The sequence below is a fragment of the Drosophila montana genome, unplaced genomic scaffold, assembly GCF_035044405.1.
Source record: "Drosophila montana isolate Dmon_TW-CO22-7 unplaced genomic scaffold, ASM3504440v1 contig_3200_1, whole genome shotgun sequence".
In the NCBI taxonomy this organism is placed as follows: domain Eukaryota; kingdom Metazoa; phylum Arthropoda; class Insecta; order Diptera; family Drosophilidae; genus Drosophila; species Drosophila montana.
In genome coordinates, this window is record NW_026998080.1 from 7673227 (window position 1) to 7697916 (window position 24690).

General features: G+C 40.1%; 4 protein-coding genes and 2 long non-coding RNA genes across 9 annotated transcripts in view; 5 read left to right on the forward strand and 1 right to left on the reverse strand.

Moving 5' to 3' along the window:
• LOC135431799 (uncharacterized) overlaps positions 1-12855 on the forward strand; it is a 79367-nt gene extending 66512 nt beyond the window's left edge. The window contains exons 3-6 of one of the 2 annotated variants that reach the window (XR_010436841.1): positions 10700-11166; positions 12179-12429; positions 12489-12518; positions 12582-12855. This is a non-coding gene — a long non-coding RNA (uncharacterized LOC135431799). Of the gene's footprint in view, positions 1-10699; positions 12430-12488; positions 12519-12581 lie in introns of both variants that reach the window. The other variant, XR_010436840.1, reaches the window with a different exon arrangement.
• LOC135432237 (uncharacterized) lies at positions 6730-7374 on the forward strand. The gene is made up of 3 exons (XM_064687805.1): positions 6730-6833; positions 6893-7129; positions 7193-7374. Exons 1-3 carry the CDS (start codon positions 6746-6748, stop codon positions 7324-7326), a joined length of 459 nt encoding a protein of 152 aa, XP_064543875.1. The 5' UTR covers positions 6730-6745; the 3' UTR covers positions 7327-7374.
• Positions 12856-12911: 56 nt separating the features above from the next.
• Positions 12912-24690, reverse strand: part of LOC135431798 (uncharacterized) — a 36683-nt gene continuing 24904 nt past the window's right edge. For 2 of the 3 annotated variants that reach the window (XR_010436839.1, XR_010436837.1), the window contains exon 3: positions 13919-14609. This is a non-coding gene — a long non-coding RNA (uncharacterized LOC135431798). Of the gene's footprint in view, positions 13621-13821; positions 14610-24690 lie in introns of those variants that run through there. The other variant, XR_010436838.1, reaches the window with a different exon arrangement.
• Positions 18051-19455, forward strand: LOC135432006 (uncharacterized). The gene is made up of 4 exons (XM_064687444.1): positions 18051-18295; positions 18399-18581; positions 18642-18800; positions 18867-19455. Exons 1-4 carry the CDS (start codon positions 18208-18210, stop codon positions 19217-19219), a joined length of 783 nt encoding a protein of 260 aa, XP_064543514.1. The 5' UTR covers positions 18051-18207; the 3' UTR covers positions 19220-19455.
• On the forward strand, positions 20635-22268 carry LOC135432179 (uncharacterized). The gene is made up of 3 exons (XM_064687705.1): positions 20635-21345; positions 21433-21636; positions 21704-22268. Exons 1-3 carry the CDS (start codon positions 21240-21242, stop codon positions 22123-22125), a joined length of 732 nt encoding a protein of 243 aa, XP_064543775.1. The 5' UTR covers positions 20635-21239; the 3' UTR covers positions 22126-22268.
• On the forward strand, positions 22725-23947 carry LOC135432180 (uncharacterized). Its single transcript, XM_064687707.1, has 3 exons — positions 22725-22986; positions 23065-23280; positions 23345-23947. Exons 1-3 carry the CDS (start codon positions 22878-22880, stop codon positions 23641-23643), a joined length of 624 nt encoding a protein of 207 aa, XP_064543777.1. The 5' UTR covers positions 22725-22877; the 3' UTR covers positions 23644-23947.

Consider the following 24690-nt stretch of genomic DNA (forward strand, 5'->3'; position numbering starts at 1 on the left):
CAATTTACAAAATTAAGTTGCCCAAACTTGGATTGCAGCGCACGCGGGGGGCAGGTGAATTGCCGTTGGCTGGAAAAACACGCCCACAGAATGGCAAACTTATCAGCGCCTTATGCACATTGTTCACAATTTGAAGAGACACAGAAGCTGCTGCTGCAGCACAGCAGCTCAGCAGCTCATGCCCCAAAAGCTGGGCCCCAAAACTGATTGGCACTTGGGTCAATCTGAACGAGACAAGAGCTCCCTGTTAGTTCATCTTTTACCACTGCTTTTATGCTGCACAAGGCAAATGCAAATGACGCACATGCTTCCAGTCATTACAAATTAATTTCACACGTGACTAAGTCGACATGGCAGCATCAGCACCAGCAGCACCAGCTCTAGTGGAGCTGACTGCCAGGACTGGCATCAGGCCGGGCACAAGGCGACGGGCAGCCAGCTGACATAATGTCACTCATATGACATTCAATTAGGAAAAGTTGTTGCATCTTGATGAGCAAATGTGCCAAATAATGTGCAGCTGCAGTGCGTCGACTTGGAGACCCGCTCGCCGACAACAGTCCCGGGCCAATGCATGCTGATCCTGTGCGGGAGCGTCATCGATGATGTCGATGCGGCAGCTGAAACTGTTGCTCATGAGCCTCAGCAACAAGAGTGCAACAACCTGGGTGTGTGTGTGAGTGTATGTGCGTGTGTCTGTGTGTGTCTGTGCAAATGGTCAACGACAAATGATGTAAACAAAAAAGTATTCATTGTTCATTTGCGTGCTCTGAAAACTGCTTAATATGTGTAGGTATATTATATAGTAAGAGAGAGAGAGAGAGAGAGAGAGAGAGAGAGAGAGAGAGAGAGAGAGAGAGAGAGAGAGAGAGAGAGAGAGAGAGTGGGAGAGGCTGACACAAGAACTTCTCGCCAGCATACCCTGTGCAAAAATAAAAGTAAAATTAATTTATATGGGAGCTAGCTAGCGGATTATGCCCGGCCTTGCCCGTGGCATGTATAAAATATATTCTCTCTTTTATCATTAAAAATGAGTTTGAAAGCGATCGGATAGTGAACAAACAAATTCGTTTTCGTTTTCCTTCAATTTACCACTGTTTCGGGTGGAATTCCCCAAATCGCTGAAATACATATTTATTAAGTTCTCTTGTAGAGCTTTAAAAATAATATTGAAGCAAATCGGACACAACTTAAAACATCGGCCAAAAAATTCTTGAATCGCATTTCTACCGAGGAATCATTTTTCATATTTATCTTCGAAATGAATTTGAGCGTTAAACGTCACCCACCGAATCTTTGACCCCAAATTCCACCAAGGAGGCATGGATTTTCCATAAAGGGTAAAACACCCCACAAATTAATTTGAACAAAGATCTTTGAAAATGAGTTTGAGACCGATCGAATTGAAAACAAACGAGAAAGAAGGCAGAGGGTATTATAATTTTGTCGTGAAATATGTAACGCATAGAAGGAGACATCTCCGACCCCATTAAGTATATATATTCTTGATCAGTATCAACAGAGTCGATATAGCCATGTCCGTCTGTCTGTTTCTATGCGAACTAGTATCTCAGTTTAAAAGCCATTTTTATGAAACTTTGCAGAAGTGCCATTTTCTGCTGCACGCAGTACATATGTCGGAGCCAGCTGGATCGAACCACTATATCCTATCATAGGAACGACAGGTCAAAAAGTAGGTTCTTTTATAGGTAGGTTTGTTTATTGAGATATCCTGACCCAACTCTGCATTTATTAGTTTTACTATACTCACATATACATGGAAAATCCTATTAATATCGGACCACTATATCATATAGGTGCCGTAGGGACGATCGGTTCTTGTATGAAAAACTTTTTTGTTTTTCAAGATATCTAAGCCATACTCGGCCTTAACTATTATATTTTCCCTGTGCTTCTATAGATAGGGTCTGCAAGGGTATTAAATCTTTGACGTGCCGATTATAGCCCTTCTTTCTCGTTTTCTTTTGGTAATGGTATTGGTTTGAGAATGTGCAAGCGGCGTGTGTGCTTCTGTCCATGTGTGTGTCTGTGTGCTATTTTTTTATATTCTCTTGCACTTGGAACTCATTTGCACTCACTTATAAACAAATAATCTTTAATATTACTCTGTCGAGGCTTGTTAAATTCAGCAAGATCATTTTCAGCATTCAGTTGGGCTGAGTTCGTTGAAGTGAAATGTGTTTGGACAGGAGTTCCGTTACACTTGGCATTGCAATCACCATGATATTCTTCGCGGAAAATTCGATTAATCTGCTTAGTATAGGTAGGTGTTTTAAATTGCAAATCGTTGATCTCTTTGGTAATATGCAGTGTATTTTATAGCTTCAGTTGCTCCTGGATTTGAGTATGCTGCTTGGTGGTCTTCAGCGATAACCCTGATCTTAGCGGTAATATTTTTTGCGGTGGCTTAATAATTAATCTACAAAAACGAAAATTGTGAAAATTAAATGATAGAATACACAATTTTCTAATAGCATCACCGACACGATGGAGGTGTTTTATTTGCCCGTCCGGCCAGCTATATCCCTTTTACCAGCTAATATTGTCAGTGACGTTATTAAAGCCTACAGCTTTAATAAGGAAGATGTCAATAAAGAAAATAGTGTTCTTAAGTAAAAATGAAAAATAATATTGATTTACTATATTGATTAGGAAAAAAGAAGTTATTAATAAAGTGGAGAAAATTTTACTCAATATATAGAGTGATTAGTAGAAAGAATAAAGAGGTACTGATGGGAAATGAGCGACCCGATGGAGAAAATTACTAGCCTGTCCGGCAAGCTATGCCTCTACTCATAACTGGGACTTGTCAGTGAGTTCCCGAAGGTATCCTGAAAGCAACGATTTTATTAGGGGTAGAGAAAGTTCGGTAGAGAAAACGGAATACAAACTGTTGTAGTTTTTACATAACACGCCAGAAGGATTGTGCGTAGCGTAATCTGTTGTGCACGTCGATAGGAATAAGGGGCGATAATTCCTGGCGGGTCTGGACGGAAAAGAAGAATTTATGTCACCAACAATCAACTATTGTAGGAAGACAACACGGAGGATTGTCCTACGGTTGGCTTTCGACGGAAGATTATTTGGATGCAATTGATTGGCCAACTGCAAATTCGCAGTGATTATTTATTCAAAAAATTTAGGGTTAGCAGTCAGTTAATTTTTGCAATAATAATTTTTTTTATCAGACTTTCCAACTTTCTTGTGAAGACGAATGATATAAGATTGTTTCCAAAAAGATAGAAAGACAGAAGATTCAAGGGATAGATTAAAAACCTTTAGAAATGGATGGAGAAGGGAGGAACTGAATTTCTTAAGTAGACAACTAGAAATATTTTCAGGCCCAGGAGAGTAAGAGGATTTTAATAAATTTATAGCAGAAAGGAGAGAGGAATGGGAAATAATAGGAGCAAGTATAGAACTAGAGGAAGCCATATTATAAGGGTAAGAATTACTATTAGGACGGACAGAAAAGTAAGTCGATTGGAAAAAATTAGCAAAGAGGTTAGCAGAATCAGAATCATTGCCATCTTTATCCATCCCGAATATGCACAGCTAATGGCCAATTTTCTGCTCTTCTAGCTGTGCATTACGAGTTTATTTTTTATCCCTTTGCTCTATGCGTGCCTTGTCTTCTTCTTGGATCATGTCTGGAGATATTTCTTCCATTTCATGAGAGACTATCTACTTCTGTTGCCTGTCTTTCAGTTACTACATTGTCATATTTATTATAAATCTCATATATATCAATAAAAGCCTAATCAATAAGATGTTGCTAGCTTCAAGCATATCAACTCGAAATAAAGTGCGATTGTGCGAGAATTCAGTTGACAACAGCCCTAAATATGGGCGTAGTTTATGGTACACTTTTAACTGATCGATAAATTAATGCTACACTCTGTCATAGGTTGGAATGATAACAATCAGCGAGGCGCTAAGAAGTCTGCAGGCTGAAGAAGACTCACAGGCTGTATGTGTGCGTGTGTGTGTTGTATCCTTGTTGCAACTTAATTGTTGGCCTGGGCACAAGAGTGCAACACTCTGTGTGTGTGTGTGTGTGTTTATGCGCGTGTGTCTGTGTAAAGAGTCAACGTTTAATATCATATGATGCATGCAAAAAAGTATTGTTCATGCTCTTGCTCTGAGAACTGATTCATACATGTAGATATAGTATATAGCAAGAGAGAAAGAGAGAGAGTGAAAGAGAGAGAGAGAGAGAGAGGGAGAGAGGAAGGGTGTGAGAGAAAGGAATGGGGTGAGAGAGAGGAGGTGGCGGAGCGAGAGAGGCAGAGAGAGGAAGAGAGAGAGAGATAAATAGAGATAGAGATAGAAGAAGAGAGGGTTCATTATTCACTTTTTAAAGCAAACAATTCCAATTGGGCAGAAATTAAAGAGAAATAAAAATATATCTGCTCGCTAAGTTCGCAAACTGATCTGTTGTATAAACAAGTAGCAAACGTTAAAGACGGGTGCAATCGACTGCGAAATACTCGTCTAGAGTCCAGAAGAATGTATTCTCTCATGTTTCCATGTGCTTGAATATTCATATTCATCAAGGCAGATTTGTTACTGATTTATACCAAATTTGTAGTCACTTATGTATGCATATATTGTGAACTGAGGCTCGGTAGAAAATCGGTATTCTTAAGAGTATAATAACATATATAAACATACATATTTTGCTCATAATTTACATATATGCACATAAGTGCTAGCACGCCATTGGCTGAGAGAAGAACTTCTCGCCAGAATACACTGTGCAAAAATAAAAGTAAAATCAATTTACATGGGCTACTTTATGAATATTGTTATTAAACTATATGATCTTATTATTTTATTACTACATTACTACGAAAATCGATACCGAAATCCTGATTTTTTATCAAATCTTTCAGGTTTTAAGAGCCAGTGTCATCAAAAACTTGATATGTAACCTCCATTGTATAGATACAGGTGAAGTATCTTTTATTTTATATAATAGCAATCGCCATCCTTCGCCTCCGCCCCATAGCTGCATATCCACTGAATTAATCAATTAGAACAACTCACGAATTTAAGCCACAATTTTGATGCTGCTGTCTTTTGCAGAATATGTGAATATTCTATGGCACACGAAAAGCAACTGCTGGCAACAATTTCTAAATCCGTTAAGAAGCACAGAATTTATTTAAGAAAACTTGTGTTTATATTGGCCGCAATTTCTGTATACATGAATTTCTGTATACCTCTGCACACATACACGAATTACAAATTGCGATTCTATCGCATACCCTACTCTGTGAATGTTCTGCTATTTTAGTTCATTTTTTTTGCATTGAGAACTAATTCTTGGTGTGGGTGTGAGCTACGAATCGGTGGCCCGATTGAATAGAGCTGCGAGTTTGACTCTCCGGTACAGGGAACTAATATATTTTTATACCCTGAGCCAATTAAAAATAGGTAAAAAGGGTATTATGTATTTGTGCAAATGTATGTAACAGGCAGAAGGAAGCATCTCCGACCCCATAAAGTATACACATATATTCGTGATCAGCATCAACAGCCAAGTCGATCTAGCCATGTCTGTCCGTCTGTCCGTCCGTCCGTCCGTCCGTCCGTCCGTCTGTCCGTATGTATGAACGCAAGGATCTCAGAACTCTTATAGGTTCTAGGCTAGAGATTTTGGCTGTTGGTCCTCCTAGTGCCGCGTTTCCAAGTAATCGATAAAAATCGATATCGATATCTTCTTTTTTGCGCAATTTCGGCAAATAATATAAGCTATAGTCACCAAACTTGACATGTAGCTTCTAGAATAGTATATATATATAAAGAATTTTTCATTTTATACCTATCGCCTGTCGGAAGAAGAGGGTTCAGGGTATCCCCTAGTCGGGAGCTCCCGACGAGAACCTCTTACTTGTTTCTTCTTTAGGTGTTGGTGTTGATTGAAGAATGCTCAGCGTATCCCATAGTCGGGCACTAATGACTAGAGCACTCTTAATTGTTTCGAAAATGGCAAACATACAACAAGAGACTTTAAATTTAAAAAACTATAAATTCTTCTCTTCTTGATATCGATACCAAATCGATGATATTTTAAGCACAAGTGAGAGTTCTAAGAGCTGAGAAAACACCGCACTTTCCCGCCACCCGCCTGTCGCCTCCATTCACACAGAAAGTGAGTAACACAACTTTTTAAGGTTGACCCTTGACCCGATTTGTTATATAGCCACAATTTTTGTGTTATGTTTATGAGCTGATTATTTCATATAAATAGGAACACGGGACAACAACCAAGCCCAATCGCTGCGGAAATTGCGCAGCAAGCATGCTCTCGACTGAAAATTTATAGACAACAAAGCCATTTACATTCTCGTGTTACCCTGACTTTTCTTATGTGTAGAAATTCGCATTTTCCTTAAAGGCGCATGTGCTATAAAGTCCTCTTATGGTTAGATCGCCATGTTTAAGCATATTGCATATGTCTGAGCATTCATCTAAATGTATATGTATATATCTATTTGTATATATGCACACATTTAATATTTATAGCTGATCGATGCTTCAATCTGAACACAGATCGATCTATCTAGGTAGAATATACTCTGAATGTACAGGGTATCTTAGTAGCATTCACCTCTAAGCAAATAATAATTAATTATACTCTTGGTTCTACCTTGGTTGGCTTGTTTACTTCAGCAACAGAATTTTCAGAATTCAGTTGTGTTAAATTCGTTGAAGTGAAATGTGTTCGAACGGAAGAAAAGCACAAATTGCCATTGGACTTTCAGTCTGGGGCTTGTCCCTGCTTTCGATTCCTTTTTGTACTCCCTGTAGGTGCTAGGAATTGTAAATCGCAGATCTCTTTGGTAATATGCAGTGCATTTTATAGATAAAAGGGGTCTACTGGAAATTGTGCTTTCTGCTCAACTGACTGCAACTGTAGCCCTGATCTATGGGGTACTGCGGGCACATGCGCAGCATAAGGCTAAGTTCCTGCTCTTCTGGCTGGGCATTACGACTGCATTTTTTACCGCATTGGTCTATGCGAGCCTTGTCTCCTTCTTGGATCATGGCTGGAGATATTTCTTCTATTACATTAAAGACTTTCTACCTCTGTTGCCTGCCGGTCAGTTACTACATTGTCGTATTAATTAAAACTTCTGCAAGTTGAACTTTTTTTGAATTTCAGATGTCGTTGCCTTCATGATGAATATCATATATAAGGACTACGTAGAGCTGACATTGGGCGCAGAAACAGAGCTCAAACAGCCGCCGCCATATGATGGCAGCGCCGAGAAAATGAACATCTCAATAAAAGCCTAATCAATAAGATGTTGCTAGCTTCAAGTATATCAACTCGAAATAAAGTGCGAGTTTATGGTACATTTTTGGTATGGGCATAGTTGAAGTTGCCACAGACGGAACATTTTCAGCTGATCGATAAATTAATGCTGCACTCTGCCATAAAATGGAATGTTAACAATCAGCAAGGCTCTCTGGAGAAGTCTGAAGGCTGAAGAAGACTCACAGGCTGCATGTGTGTGTGTGTGTGTGTGTATTGTATCCTTGTTGCAACTTAATTGTTGCATGCAGCTGCAGTCCAGCTGCTTACTCCGCACTCGGACACTGGCACTTGACACATATCCTTGTGAATTGCATTTCGGTTTTTGGTTTTTGGCAATCTTTGTTCGGTTAGCCGCCTCTTAAGGGAAATGGTAAATATGGTAATGGAATATGGCATATTCGCTGCTTGAATCAGCAACAGCATTGGGAAGAGCGCGAAATGTTTTTATTAAAAAATTTCCGTTCACTTTTGTTTTATTTCTTCTGCTTATTTTCATTTTCATTTGCCAAGCGAAAATGTGAAAATGGCAAAAATGTGGCAAACACGAAATATATGAGCAATAAATGACGCTCGGTGCGGGGGCACGCGTCCATCAGAGTCCTTGAGCTTTCAAGCAGACCCCAACCATTCTACACCACTTGCAATAAAGCTGACCAGCAATACAGCAGCATCCCCCCCTCCCCCTCTCTATCGACTGCCCCCTCAGAGTCCAGATCGCGCGTAGCTGAGCTGCCTGAGGCGTAGCGTTGACGTTGGAAAATTAAAATTACACAGCACAAGTTGCAGTGCGGAAAATATGCGAGCGGCGGCGGCGGCGAGCATCGAAAAAAAACCCGAAGGAAGCTCTAGCAAAAACAAACTTGAAAAACCGGAAACGGCGTTCATTGGCGCTGGCGGCCACAATTATTATTTCTATGCCGAACTTGAAGCCAATGCGAGGCATTAAGTCAACAAGAAGTCCCAGAAAAGGCCAGAAAAACTTCCTTAGCACTGGACTAGAGAAACTCTCTCTCTCTCTCTTCTATAATGTTGATAATTTCAATTTGAAAATATGTGTGAGCATGTCTTAGAAGGGAATATTTCAAATTACATTCGCTCAATTGTCAATATTGATATTGGCAGCACTTTAGCAGAAAAAGCTCGTGACGCTATCTCAATGTATGAAACATATTTCGACTGATAACAAACTGTTTCTCACGAAACTTGACGGAGATCATGATAAGAAAATATACATTTAAATTAATACAAAATATTAGTTATTGATAAACTGTTGAGAGTGCGTGGCATTCTTATTGGCGACATGTCGCCTGCTCGTTCGCCAGTCGCATATGCCCGCATAGTTGCAGAGTGCTAGAGCTGGCAATAAAAATGAGCGCCCAAAGTGCTGAGCTATGAAATTAATATGCCAAAGAAATTTTGATTTATTTTTTTTTGCCCGCGGCCAAGCGTTCCACAGTTCGGGGCCCAGGCCAATGCAGGCAGCAGCAGACGCATCGCCGGCCAAAAATTTAATAGATTCCTTAACACGAACACGAACAATTTAAAACAAAAAATTCAAAAATAACAAAATTAACTAAAGTTTGACTAGAAGGAAGTACAAGTTATTTTTCCAAAAATTAAAATTATAATTTCCCAAATGCAATTATTTTGAAATGCAGAGTATACCGTGAAAACCAGCCAAGCACGCATTGCCTGCAGGCACAAAAATATTTATAAATGCGGAAGTGCATTATGCACACGCTTTTGACTCATTTAAATGGGTGTACAGGGTATACAATTACCAGAAATGCCTGTCGAGTGAACTTGAAGCTGCAAAGTACCGCATACTGCGCCCAATTAGCCCACAATGGACGCCGCAGAGGATGTGCCAGGGTTGCCATGCGTGGCGTTGACTGAGTGGCAGCAGCAACGGCAGCGGCAACGGCAGCGGCAGCGTCATTGCCAACAGGTGCCACACAGTTAGCAGCTGGCAGTCAACAGTCAGGCAGTCAGCCAGTCGAGCAGTAACTCGGGCCCGCACTTAAAATTTAAAGCGTTTCGAGTGTAATTGCGCGGTTGCCGTTAACGAGCCGCTTGTTAAAGTCCGGCGCCAGCAACAGGCCAAGAACATAAAAAAGGTGCTGCTGCTCAAACCAGGTAAATGTGCGTGCCGCCCAACCAGCTGCATACCCTGTAAAAGGTGTCCTTTAGTTGAACAGCTGCAGCTGGATTTTTTTTAAAGTCAGCCCTGCGGCACGTGCAGCTGCAGCTGCAGCTGTTGGCGGCCAGCAGAGGTAACTCGACTCCATTAATTAACATTTAAATGGGCGAAGCATTGTGCAGAAATAATTAAAAACAAAAGCACAAAAGTGGCGCTGACCAAAATGACCTTAAAGAGGGCCCGGAATGCGGCGCCTGCAGCTATGCAACACGAGTGCTCGACGGATGTGCGGCAGGCAGAAAATTTGCTGCATGTAACAAAAAAAAAATGCAAATTCGATGAGCGAAAAATTTAAGGCACAATTTAAAGCATTTATGCACAGTGTGGCAGGCAGCATGGGGCAGCTGTTTACTTGGCAGCAAGCAGCAACAGCTGCCGTTGAGGCCCATGCATGCCAAATTGGCCACACTAATTGACACCTGTGACGCCCACAAAATACGAGCAGGGCGTGGCCAGGTGAGGCTGTGTGGGTTACACTGGCCAGTCCGAATTGGTCAGCGACGCAACCCTAAACAAACAAGGCAAAAATAATGCAAATACTGCGGTTTATGCCGGGTACCTCAATCAAGCGAAAAGAAAAATACAAAAAAAAAAAAAATAAATGCCTTCAAAGCGGTGTTAGAAATTAAAAATAAACAAATTTTGTATGCGTAGCAACAACAAAGGGTAGGGAAAAAAGGACGAGCGGCAGCTGCTCCTTTTGCTAAAAGGGTTTCCTTTGGCGAGGGCCTCAAGAGTTTGTTTGTGCTTGATATGAAACTATGTCATATATGAAACAAGTGAGACTTCTCGCTCTCTCTCTCTCTCATATGTTCTCTTTCTCTCTCTCCTCTGTTAGCTAACAATTGGTGTGCTTTTGTCCTTAAATATAATTGGCATTTAATATGAAATATATGCAAGCATCTGTGTCATATGTGCATACAGTGAGACAGTTCTCTCTGCCTCTCTCTCTTTCTCTGATTCTCTCTGTCTCTCTCGATCTCTCGCTTTCTCTCTAACGCTTCGTTGCATTGAAACTTGCCATTTTCGTAATTAATATTTACCTCTCATTGTTTCATTTATGGTCTCTGCGAACTTTTGTGATTGCCATTTCCATTTCTATTTTTTGTTTTTCTTCTCTTATTTTTGTTTTTTTGTTTTCCTTTTCGCAGACTTACAAATTACGCACTAATTAAGCGGCTTCTGCTGCGGCCTCGACCATTTTTCAATGTCGGTTCGTTCACTTGGCGGCGCAAGGACCCGCAAGGACGCAGACACCGAGACCGAGACCGAGACGGAGACCGAGACCGGCTCAGACTGGGCATTTGGGTCAGCTCAGCCTTGGCTTATGCTGATCAGCGCAGAACTTGCAGCGCGGCACATTAGGCGACAAAAGTTAATGTGCATAATTAATTTGCTTTTGCACTTTGCCGAGGCTTCATTTTGTTTTTTTGTGCGCCTTTTTTTTCTTTGGGCTCGCTTTTGTTGCTGCTCGCTCGGTCCGAGCATAAATCAAACTGAAGTGAGCTGTCAGCGGTATTCAAATAGGTACTCTGCCTCGAAATGATGTTGCAGAGCAAGGGAGGAGGAGGAGGGGCTGCTCTGGCAATTAAGCTACCAAAGTTGCCAAGTGGCGCACGTGAGTTACAAAAGCCGCAGCTGTTGGCAGCCAGCTTCAAATTCATCATACGCACCGTGCAACATTTTTAATTGGCTGTGAAATTAAATTTCAACCCACGCACACCTGCCAAAACACCCAAGCATGGAGTTAGACGCGAAAAGCGCTGGCTGAGGGCAGGGGCTTTGGCATTTTTAAGGCAGCAAATTCAATTGGCGGAGCATCGTGCACAATAAACAACTTCAATTGCAGAATTTACTAACAGATAATTGAATAGCTTCTAGCAGCGACATAGACAAAAAACAAAACCCAGACGAAGACACCCCTCAAGCTGGCATAAAGAGGCTTTTGGGTGGGTGACACTGCCAGCAGCGGGAGCAGCAGCAGCTCCGCTCGGTTGGCTGCTGTCTTCACATGCTCGGCGCTCGTATAACATGCAAATGCCAAATTCAATAAACTCAATGCCAGGCCAACAAATAGACCAAATTATTGCGAAACCTACAGACAAACAAACAAACGTGCAACATGCCCGTGCCACAACACAGCCAACTCGACTGAGCCACTTAGGGCACAAAAATGCCAATGCCATTCCCATTGCCAATGCCATTGCCATTCCCATTGCCATTGCCATTGCCACTGGCTGTGGCAATACCAAGTAAATTGAACGACAAAAGTGCGTGCAATTGGCAGGCATATTGCGAGCCTAAGTCCCATTTTGCCCGCCCTATGCCACGCGGCGATAGATTTTGCGGCCATCAGTTGTGCGTGGAGCGGGGACGGGTCGTATGCGTGATGTGAGCACATTTGCCCGCCAAGCAGCCCAAATGGCACAGCCAGCCAAAGACAGCAATCCGACAGATACACACGTACATGTAACTGTATCTTAAAAAAAAAAAGAAACGTTGCCAAACAACTTGTGGCATAAGCCGGTGATGACTTTCTTAGCCAAATGTGTTGAAATTTTGTAGACAACATTTAATGAAATTATAACTTAAGCATATCATTCACAATTTCACGGTCATTCCTATTGCAGGCTCTGTTTTCGGATCTGCCGCAAAGGAACACAATTCGCCCTGCTGTAAAACCCACTGCCTTGTGATTGAAACTCGATTAACTGCCCTTTAACAGCTACCTGGACTGGTTGCAGCTCTATGTCAGTCCTATAAAATGAACTGATCTTAATTTGCTATAAATCGTGGCGTCACACTGGTTGGATTTTTAATGGGGCTCCAACTTAAGCGTTAAGCCCGAAATTCAAAATTGACATTCGCTTTAAGAGAAAAAGTAAGCTATAAAATAATTGAATCATTGCATAACATTTTTTCCTGCATGCCTCGCTGTAGCTTTCGGGATCCATGAGGAATACGGCTTGTGTGGGTATAAAAGTTATGTTTATTTAAACGGAAAATGGATTTAACTCTTGTATTTTCTTGCAGATTTTCTATGGTGACAAGGACTTATCGACATTGAAGCTTTAAACTCCAGCACATCATTTCTATCACGCACAACCTGTCCGCCAAATCTACAGTTCCAGTAGCTGAACACAGCCATCAGCAAGAGCTTGGCAGATGTTGACGCCACTTCGCAAGAGCAAGCCTAAACGATACCGAGGGGAACAGTAAACTTGATTGGAGAACACCTTAAGTAAAATGTTAGCAAATCAACTTGCTTATGTAGCAAAGCTACAATAACATGAATTATAATTATATTATCTCGGGTAGAAACAGTAAGATTTTAAGAAATGATTTATTTTTTAACGCGCCCAAAATTCCCGGTATCGGGCTTTATTTGGCCGAGATGCCGCCATTTAGTTATTTAAATAATTTTTTTCTGCTTTTGTGCCTTATCTCTCATGCCCCACGTGAACAGCCAAACAAAACCGATGGTTCCCAGATGACCTATATATCCTCGGTTATATCATACCAAAGATAACGTCCTGGTGAACCTAAATGACCGAAATGGTCATGAAAAATGCATGATTTTTCTTTCAGCTGCCCCCTACTAGCACGCCCACCCCCCTCGATGGTACCTAGATGATTCACATATCCTTGGTTATACCATACCACTGATATAGTCCTAGTGAACCAAATCCGTGCAAAATACGCTCGGAAGTGATCCAGAAAATCCAGCTGCTAAAAAATAGCGACAGTAAAAGTATGCCATTGAAATTTGCAATCGTTGATTTTTTTGCAGCTTGCGGTTATGCAATACAAATTTTTGTTACCGTTTGGGTATGCAATGAAATTTTGCATTCATAACAATTTTTGTGCAGCCACCTGCTGGTCATTTCTGTTCGCCTGGTATTTTTGCCAAATTTCCGTTCAAGCCGGACGCCCCCTTGTAACAGGGGCTGTTAACAGTGGTATGTTAGCCAACATAGACTTAACAGCGGCCTGTTAAATAACAGCTGGTTAACAGTGAGCTGTTAAGAAAATTGCAAGTCATCATTTTTGCAAAAAATTTTTGTGCAGCTACCTGCTGGTCACTTCTGTTCGCCTGGTATTTTTGCCAAATTTCCGTTCAAGCCGGACGCCCCCTTGTAACAGGGGCTATTAACAGTGGTCTGTTAGCCAACATAGACTTAACAGCGGCCTGTTAAATAACAGCTGCTTAACAGTGAACTGTCAAAAAAAATTGCAAGTCATAATTTTTGCAAAAAAATTTCTGTGCATCTACCTGCTGGGCATTTCTGTTCGCCTGGTATTTCAACTGAATTATGATTTGTACAATATGAGCCAACGGCCGCGCCCAGTAAAGTGGAATTTTGCAACAGTTAATTTTTAAACCTTTATTGTCGACAAAGAGTATCTTATAGTATTTTCTACTGATTTGGACCTTTAGGTTCATCAGGACTATATCTATGGTATAGTAAAATCAAGGATATATATCGGTCATCTGAGAACCAAGGTTGAAGGAGGGGCTGCTGCTGGGGCGGCTGAAAGAAAGGGCATTCATGCATTCATATTTCTGGATCACTTCCGAGCGAATTTTGCACGGATTTGGAGCTTTAGGTTTACCATGACTGTATCTATGGTAGGGTTTAACCAAGGATATTTAGGTCAACTAGGAACCATCGGTTATTTAGGTTAGCCAGGACTATATCTACGGTATGGTATAACCAAGGATATTTAGGTCAACTAGCAACCATTTTGGTGGAGCGTGTCCACAGTTGTAGCCGGCTAACAGAAAGGCGTGCTAGTTTCCGGCCAAATCCGTGCTTTTTGCAAATAATCCCTGTTTAGGTTCACCAGGACTATATCTATGATATGGTATGATCGCGGATATGTGTTTTATCTAGGAACCAACGGCTTCAATTCTGTATTTGCCCGGGGGTGTAGTAATCGAAGCTTCGCTGTTTATTCCTTAAAAATTGTTTTCTTTTTTAAAGCAAGTCCGCTCCTGAGCTTGCCATTTTGGAATTGTGCGATCTACTGAATTAATTGAACTCTTCAGTATTCCTTGACCTGGAAATATAAAAATAAAATGTCAGAATAAAACATGTACATATACTATATATCAAAATAAAAGAGAAAATATGTAATTATACAAGGTTTTATATTAATATTTATCTCGGGTAAAGAACACCCAATCTTGGTAAAATTGTAAAATTGTGTAGGTCTATAGACCAAATTGACAGCAAAGATTTTTTTGCAATTTTTGTGATGAGAATGAGAATTCGGATTTTCTAATGCTAATCGATAGCCCTGATTCGTACTATTCCAACTGAGACTTATCATTTGAAAATTGTACTGTTCTTACCCGGGATATTTCAATTCTTATATTTTTGTGAAACTCTAAGTGGCAATTTCTCGGTTAAACGTAGTCCGATCTTGAAAAGTACTTTAAAAATATTAATAAATCTACCAGAAATAGAGCTTTGTTTTCCAAAAGAACAATTTATTTAAAGTTGTTCTAATATTTGCAGGAAAATTATATATTTTTTTTTAAGAAAAATGCGCATACAAAGCTTTAATCCTGTATTGATGTTAAGCTTAAATTTGTAAGTCAACATTTCCACGAATTTTGTGTTTACATTTCATTTGTTTTCTTTTCGTCCGCTTTTCTTTTACAGCAGTCATTGCTCTGGGGTTTGCTCGGCCTATTAATAAATTAACCAGCTGGGAATTACCACTTACGAGTCAGCTGACCAAAACTTTTGGCTCTTCAGGCCGAATTGCGTCACATTTATCAGGATCCACGACGATGGCCGGGAGAATGGCCAAGCTTGGCGCAGTTTAAGCGCTGTCAAGGGATTGAAATGTTGTATACAGCGACTGGAGGCTGAAGCATGCCTCAAAATGTTGTTCTGTTTCTGTAAATGTGCAAGATTTTGATTTTGTCGCTAAACGAGTTGACTTCACGGGGTGGAGTGTGGCAATGAGGGAGTGCGAATGGTTTATTTAGTTGCATATGGCGAATGTGCAACCAGTTGGCTTTAAGCTCTTTGCTTGTGTTGGCTGCGGTTGTTGTAGCTGTCATTCAGCCAGTTGTTGTTGTTGTTGCTCATAAATAATTCAAATAATTTACACGCTTGCTTAAACGTCCGTTGTGTGTGTGTGTTTGTGTGCGTTGGTTGGGCATACCGCATTATGTGGTTCATTGGTTTGTGCCACACGCCGCGTAGCATGCAACCAGCCAAAGCATAGCTATCAACTAGGTCTGTTGATGCTGCCGCCGCTGCTTTTACAGTTAACTAAAGTGAACTCAGCTAAACTTTTTACAACTCCCACACACGCACACACATACACTTTTCCGACTGTTGTTGGTTGCTGTGGTTTTGCATTTTCATAACACGCTTAAATATTTTACAACGATTTTGAGCTGTCGCCTCGTTGTTGTTGTTGCTGTTGTTGTTATGCATAAAGCTGGCAAAGCTGCTGCATTTTATAATATCATAACTCCATGGAGAGAACCCTCGTCCAGTTTCATGCCAAACTCTATACATATGTGAGCAGGCTGTTAACTATTCCCAATAAGTTTGCCCCAGTACAATTTGAGCGCCCAATTGTTGGGCAAAAGCTTCAAATGCACTTTGTAAATTATTTAATAATAATCTGTTTAAATATATTATTACTTTAGCTATAACTATAGATTGTAGAATGTCGTTGCCAAGCTTCAACGTCGCCCTAATGAGTCTTTAATTATTGCTTTACTTTTCGTGCAATCAGGTATAATGACTATATAAGCAACGTAGGGAAACAAGACGAGACGTCAGTATTACATATAAGTACATATGTACAAATATAATTGGGGTAGAATTTCAGGGCATGAAACTCGTATTAGTTACACATAACTAACTTTGCTTTAAGTTAACAAACACTAATTACTTTAAATACTGTAATATAAATAAATTCCGTGAGAGAACAAATAAATAAACTATCTCGCGCTTAGTTTTAAATGTGTTGTATAATAAAAGTTCGATCTAAGACAAAATACGACAAAATATAAGGAATATATAAATTAAAACTTTGTAAATTCCTTGTCTTTAACATATAAATTATAATTTTAATAAAATCCCTTTGAGTAAAATTTGGAACAGTAGGAATATATGAAACTTTATTTGATAAAAGTTCGTGCTTAGGCAAGATAGCATTTTAATAATAAAATAAAGAGAAATATTTTTAAATAATTGAATTAACAGCAGCTAAAGCCTTAATAATAATATAATAATTCAAATAATATTTTTGCATGTAAAATAAATTATCTTCAGTTTAAATATTTAGGATTATTTGTCGAATATTATATTATATTCATGCTGAGATAAAACATAATTTTATTAAATTAAGAGGCATTCAATTGTCGAGCTGTAAGAACTTTAAAGCTTTGTCTGCAATCCCTGAGGAATCTCACGTCAAAAGTTCACGCTCAAAGGTTTCTCATATATAAATCTCACAATTTTTCGTATTGCATTTCAAATCAAGACGAAGTCGTCTCGGCAAACTATAATAGTTGCCTGATATCCTTGTGCACATTCCACATTTCCATTATCAACATTGTATGCTCAACGGGTTTCTTGGCCTTCAGTTTAAGTTGAACTATTTCAGGCATAAGTGCAAATTTTATCATATATATTTTGTATGACAGCACAAATATTGATTTTTTTTCTTCTGGCAACGCAGACCTGGCCTTCATTTTGTGTATAGGCAGTTAATAGAGAGAGTTCAAGGGTAGAGTTTACTCCAGCTGATTTAAATACTGACGTCAAGTGTCCGAATGGAATACTTTACTTTGTAAATCGATTGTACAATTCATGACTCGTTTGAGCAATATACAACTCCAAATTAAACTCAGCAATGACAATTTGTGCTGACACAAAACAAGTTGAATCAAACCGATTTCTCGACCACAAAATACCCTAAGGCCAAGTCTGTAGCGAGAGAGCGAGTTGAAGATATAGAGCTACAGGGTATACAAGTACGCAATGGGTGAGCTCATTGTTCTCGCATGTTTCGCACGTCACGTCTCTCTGTGAGCGCAACCGTGCTAACTGCCTCTTGATTCTCATTATAAATTACGAAAGACATTTATTTTTTTCCACCTTTCAGCACATGTCGGACACGTTTTAATGCCCTAACATGGGGCATATATCAAAGTACACGCAAATAGCATTTACATTTAATGTTAAACTTTTTGCAAATATGATTAATTTCTTGATTCTTTATACAATACTCTTTATAAAGTTAATTATTGCAAGAGTAAATAACTACTCAAGTTGATTGGCAAGTGTATTTGGACTTCGGCAGAAACCATATCTCAAATTTTTCGCTGACAAATTAATTATGTTCCACATAATCGCTCTGCGAGCGCTACTGACAGCATTTTATATTAAATGTTATGTAGATTATATTGAACAAAAAAGAAAAGACAAATTAACTTAAGTATTTATGTTTTTGTAATATTTTCGATTTTCTTTTTGCAATTTGAATAGGTTCCACAGCACTTTCCGCTCTCTTTTTGCTGGCGTTCTCTCTGGTATTATTTGGCCGCCAGTCTCCTTTGAACCCTCGTTCTGGGCGAGTGGTCTCGGTTTTGGTCGGCAGCTGTCAAAACGGACACACCCATATGAAAAGGGTAATGGAATTGGGGCTTGGCATTGCCCTCATAAATATGGTCTTAACACTTGTCGCTATGGGAAGTGCATGGAAAAACGGTGAGTTGTCTGCATTGGATTGTATTTAATTGAATCTATATGCATCTATGACGTATATGACGTACATATATGAGTGTATACTGAAAGTACTTTTTTATAACAGGCCCGCTTTTGATTGGAGCGTATTCGCTCTATTTATTTCTCAATGTCTTTCTCTGTGCACGCCTGATAAAGGGCGATCTTTATGTCATCATATTGTGGTTCCCTTTTACGATTGTTTTGTTGTTCTACAGGATATTTTGCATTGACAAATACCAATATGGGCCAATCTATATACTTACCAACTGTAAGTTAGTGTACAATTGAACATTTATCAAAATCTAACATCCAATCTGACTGCTTGCAGATTTTATGGGCGCATCTCTTATTATGATGGCAGTAGTTTACTTGGTACTTGGAAGTAAGAAATCTAATGAAAGGGCCAAGCCAGTTCTGGAAACGGTTAGCTGCAAACCGACAACAAATCAAACAGAAACGAGCACCAAGCCGGCTACATTACTTATGCCTATGGTCAGCAACCCGACAACAAATCTAACAGAAACAAGCACCAAGCCGGCTACATTACTTATGCCTATGGTCAGCAGACCAACTGGCTGGAGAGAAAATCTATATTATGCTGAACCGATGGAAAACCGAACATGCCACGAATACCCACGCTTGGGTTGGCTACCTCATCTGTACCCAGACTCGAATAAGCCATTTGATAGGTTTATGCCCAGCGCACCGGAGCCAAGCACCGCTGCTTCAGATGATAATCAATGCAATCCATTCGATTTCAACCGCGGTGATAACAATGATAAGGAAATCTGCTGCGATAAGGAAAACTGCTGCGATATGGATACCTGCTGCGTCAATGGTGCCGATGGCGGGAACTATGATTGTGGAGGCGGGGACAACGATTATGGTGGCGGCAACGATGATTAGAGTACAATGTGGAACTCGAATAATACTCGAATATTACCTCAAACTCGGAAGTGTTTACTTAAAACAAATAGTCAAGCATTTATATTTACATTTTTAGTTTTTAACAATGGAATACTGTGCCTTTAATCGTCACCGATAGACTATTAGGATATTATCCTTCGAAACTCAAGAAGCCAAATAATATACCTCAAATGATTTTTTTAGTTTTATATTATTTGTTGTTTTTGCAATAGCAATAAGCAAACGATGCAATTTTTGTTAAGTTTATTAAATAAAGAAATATATTCACTGAATTTGATACACATTGTTTTGTTGATTGTGTGACGGCATTAGCTTATCGGCGTGCTATTTATACCATTCTTAGAGTATTTGTTGCTTTCACTGAGAATGGGGTCCACAACATTTGCCACTCTCTTTGCCGGCTTTCTCTCTGGAGTTCTTTCTATTTGACAGCCAGTCTACTTAAAAGCCTCGCTCTGAGCGAGTGCATGCACATGAATCAGAGGGTTTGTTGGGTGCATTTGATTGTATTTAATCTTAAACGTGAATCTATATGCATTTAAGTATGACGCATATAAGTGTATACCAAAAGCTTTCACTTTTTTTGAAAGACGTCACGCCTTGGATATGGAGGATTGGAGCGTATTCGACGTTTATATTTCTCAATGTGTTATTCTTTGTGCGCCTGATAAAGGGCGATCTTTATGTCATCATATTGTGGTTTCTTTATACGACTGTTTTGTTGCTTTTCAGGATATTTTGCATTGACAAACACTAATATGGGAATTTCTATATGCTTTCCAACTGCAAGTTAGTGTACAATTGAAAGTTTAACGAAATCTAACATCTAATCTGACTGCTTGCAGATTTTATGGGCGCATCACTTGTTATAATGGCAGTTGTATACTTTATATTTGGAAGTAAGAAGCCAGAGCGCAGATTTCGATGGTGGAGGCGGAGATTACGATGATGGGGGCGTGGACTGTGATTGCGGACTCGAATATTACCTCGGAAGTGTTCACTTAATACAAATAGTCAAGCATTTCTATTTACATTTTTAGTTTTTAAGAATGGAAGAATGTGCCTTAAATCGTCACTAATGAAATGAATTTTTTATTTTTGTAATTGTAATCTTTGTTAAGTTTATTAAATAAACAAATAAATTATTTGCTCTCGATATGCATTGTGCTATTGACTTAGCCGCATTGTGAGGGCATTAGCTTGTCGGCGTGCTGCCAATGGCATTCCTGCAGTATTTGTTGCTTTCAATGTGAATGGGTTCCACAGCACGTGCTCGCCGTATTCGGCGGCTCTCTCTCTCTCTCTCTCTGTCCCCCTCTCTCTCTCTGTCTGTTCTCTCAAGTGGGCTCTCTCGCACGGCTGACCAAGCAACACGGTCGCCAGTCTACGCTAAACGCTCGTTCTGGGCGAGCGGTCTTGAACTTGGTCAGCGGCAATCATTCGAGTACAAAGTGGCATATATAGCTCGTTAAATATTTAAGTGATTACTTTAAGACTACAAATCACAATCATCGTTAATTGCACTGTGCTTTAAAAAAGGGTTTGACTGTAGGCAAAAAACACAGCTGAGGCTGAGCGATATGCCTTTAAAGAATATTGCACATGCCATATCTTACGTTTTATCTTGAAATTTAGTCTTTTATATTATGTTGTCATATAAATATAAAAATATTATGTGTGTGTTTGTTAAGTTAAGTCTTTAATGTTGCTAGTTTAATTTATTTGTTTTGTATGCCATTTGTTGTTTTAAAAATATAAATAGCTGATAATTTTGAACGTTTAATTTGTGCAATTTAAATGGGTTCCACAGGCCCGATGCCGCTCTCTTCTCTGGCTCTGGCGCGCTCTTCTCTCGCGCTCTCTCTCGCGCTCTCTCTCTCTCTCGCCTTAACCTATCTAACCTAACCATTTGATCGCCAGTCTACTTTGAACCCTCGTTACGGGCGAGTGATCTCGAGATTGATCTAGAATTGTTTATCGCCAAACTGGAAGCTCTCACATGGCAGCCACGAATTTGGGATTTGGCATTGTCTTGTTGAATGTCATATGGACACTTTACGATATTGGCAGTGCCAGCTTCAGTCTGTGCGCAGATGAATTAGACCGTGAGTTGTTTGTATTTAATTGTTAGCTGGCATCAATATGCATATATACGTATACACTTATATATCGAAAGTATCTTTTAATGCCAGACACGACGGCTTGGCTGTGGATTGGAGCGTATTCGCTCAATTTATTTCTCAATGTGTTTCTCTTTGTGCGGCTGCCAAAGAGCGACCTTTTGGCCATTCAATCGTGGTTCTCTTTTACGATTGTTTTGCTACTGTTGAGGGTGCTTTGCGTTGACTTTATGGAACTTTCTGTCTATGAGCTGTATCCTTATATAATTATCAATGGTAAGTTACTCAGCAATTACTTAACGTTAGTTATTGAAATTTAACATCGAGTTATTCACCCCTGCAGTTTATATATTCGCATCACTCATTGTAATGGCAATAGTTTACATTAAAGTAAGGGGTAACAAATCCTATAAGCCGCCCAAACAAGTCCTGCAAACGGTCAACTACATACTGACAACAAATCAAACAATTAAGAGGACCAGGCCCGCCAGGATATATGCACCGGTAATAAGCAGACCATTTGTCGGAAGAGCTCATCGGAATAGCATTGCCCGAATGGAAGGCGGAACGTGGCACGAAACTCCACAGCTAGATCATAGCCTCAGCTCGAGTGCGTCGTTTAACAATTTTATGCTCAGCGCACTTCAGACAAGCTCCTCTGCAGGTGATAGCACTTTTTGTGAGAATGTCGTCGACGGCGGCGGAGGTGTGCGCCATGATTCTGGGGGCGGGGATGACGATAGTGGAGGCGGCGGCAGTGATTAGATTAGAATGTGGAATAGATTGTGAAAATCAACAAGAAAAATACTCGAATATTGCTTCAAACTCGGAAGTGTTTGCTTCAAAAAAAAAAAAAAAAAAAAACATGGAAGCAAGTATGATTGCATTTATCTTTGAACAAAGGTCACCAGACAGACTATTTGATATTCTAAGAAACTCAACAAGCCTCGAGGAAATTTTATAATATTTTATATTGATTGAAGTATTCAAAATACAAAAAGGACTTCCCTAAATTTTAATATTTATATTTTACAAAATATGCCAATTTTATAATATTTATAAATACATTTGTTTAATTTATTTTCAATATATTAAGTGAGCAATAAATATACATTTTATACAGTATATTTAGTTATTATTGACTTAGCTGCTTTGTGAGGGCATTAGCACGTCGGCGTGCTGGCAATGGTAATCTAACATTGTTTGTTGTTTGCATTGGGATTGGGTTCCACAGCACGTGCTCGCCGCATTCGGCGGCTCTCTTCGTTCGGCCGCTCTCGCTTTCGCTCTCTCTCTGTCACACTCTCACGTGCGCTCTCTCTCACACGGCTGACCAAACAATACGGTCGCCAGTCTACGCTGAACCCTCGTTCTGGGCGAGCGGTCTCGGGTTCGGATTTGCGTTTGTTTATGTCGTAAGAGCGTTCCACTCGCACTCACATTCACGTTCACATTCACATTCGCATTCGCATTCACAAATACATTCACACAGACGCACTCATTTGCCGCCTGCCAAGATGAGCAAATTTTTGGACTTGGGCCTTGGCATTTCAATAATCAATTGGTACTACTCGCTATCATATTTTCTAATGTGGTGCGTGGCACTACGGCTTACAACAGACGATGGTAAGATATTGTGTATCCAATAATCCAAGTGAAATAATACTATAAATGACAGCTGTTTTGGGTTGCGTGTTTTCATAGACAATGAGCCGTTTGTTTGGCTAACCGTTTACATGGGCAACGTGCTTCTCAATGTGTTTCTCTTCATCGGCCTGCGGAAGAGAGATCGCCTGGCGGTCAAAATATGGTTCTCTTTGACGCTGCTCTGGTTCCTGCCCAAACTGTATGACCACAAAAGGGGTTGTCGACTGGACGCGCGCGGTTTAACGTACCGAATCGTCAACATACTCATGGAAAGTACGTAGGCATGCAACAACATTTGAATACTCTTCTTTTTCATATACAAACTATATATAAACAGGCTATGTTATCATATCTTTTGCCGTCATGATGCTGGTTTATTCCCATCTGCCCAAGAAGCGGCCCAAGACTGAGCAGCGCTCAAGACATAAGACATATGCAGATGCCCCCGATATACAAATGGTGGATCTGAGCTCAAAAGTGGCAGCTATTGCGCCCCTGGCAACTGAGGAAGTGTTTACGGACGAGGAGGCGGAGGAAAGGGAGAGGGAGAGGGAGAAGGAGAAGGAGGAACAGTGCCTGCCTGGCAGCAGCAAGCAACAGGTGTTTGAGTTCCATCGCGCTGCCGGCGATGATTAGCATATTGTAAAAAGTTCTTAACTATATATATATGTACATATGTATTTTTGTTTATGTATATATCTATATATATTTCTTAACATTCCCGCACAATTTCAAATGCAACTTTAATTGTTGTCACAAATTTCACACTCGTTCCAGAAATGCGTAGCCTTTTATACAACAGACTTAAAACTTTACACTAACATATTACTATTATGTAGTTAAATTGTTAAGTTTCTTTTATTATATATTTTTAGAAAGAATGAGAGAGGGACAATAATAAAAAATCAACTGCGACTCGCAGTCGCAACTTATCATTGCAGATTTGGTTTGGCAAAATTAATGCGCTTATCCCACACACACAAGGACACACACACAAGGACACACACACACACACACACACACACACACACACACACACGCACACAGGGGAAAGTTGGGCAAACACAAACAAACAGCTAAATGAAGAGGAACTTTGCTAACTTTTAGTAACAGCTTTGTGTGGGAGGAGAGGGAAGCGCCGGCTTTCCCCGTCTGCACTCTTAACGCATTGTTGTTGTTTATTGGCCGGTGACTGGGCGCAAGGCGAAGGGATTACGATCAAAGCGTTCGATTGAGTGTGTCAATAAATTCCTGCCAGTCGCCCGAGTGCAGCACATTTGTCCGGCCATCAGCGATAAATAGTTGCCACCCGTTGCCACATGCTCTTCCCCCGCAAGCCGCACAGCATCACTGGAGCTTTTTGCCAAAAAGTTTCGTGTGAATTTAGTGCGGCTCATTAAGCTGACCGGCCACGTTGCACGTCCTGTTTGGCCCAGGCCAACGTCAGTCATGTGTGTGCTCAGCGAGTGTGTGTGCGTGTGTGTGGGTGTGTGTGGCAATGGCTTTTTGGCTTCAACTTCATTATGTGGCCATGATGAGCAGGAAATTGTTTGCGCCATTGTCATTCGCAATGTCATTGTCAATGAGAGTGCAAACAATTCGCCATTTGTCAATCTTTTTTTTTGTTTTTTGTTTTTTTCTTTTGGCGCGCGTTTTTTTTGCCTTTATTTTATTTATATTTTT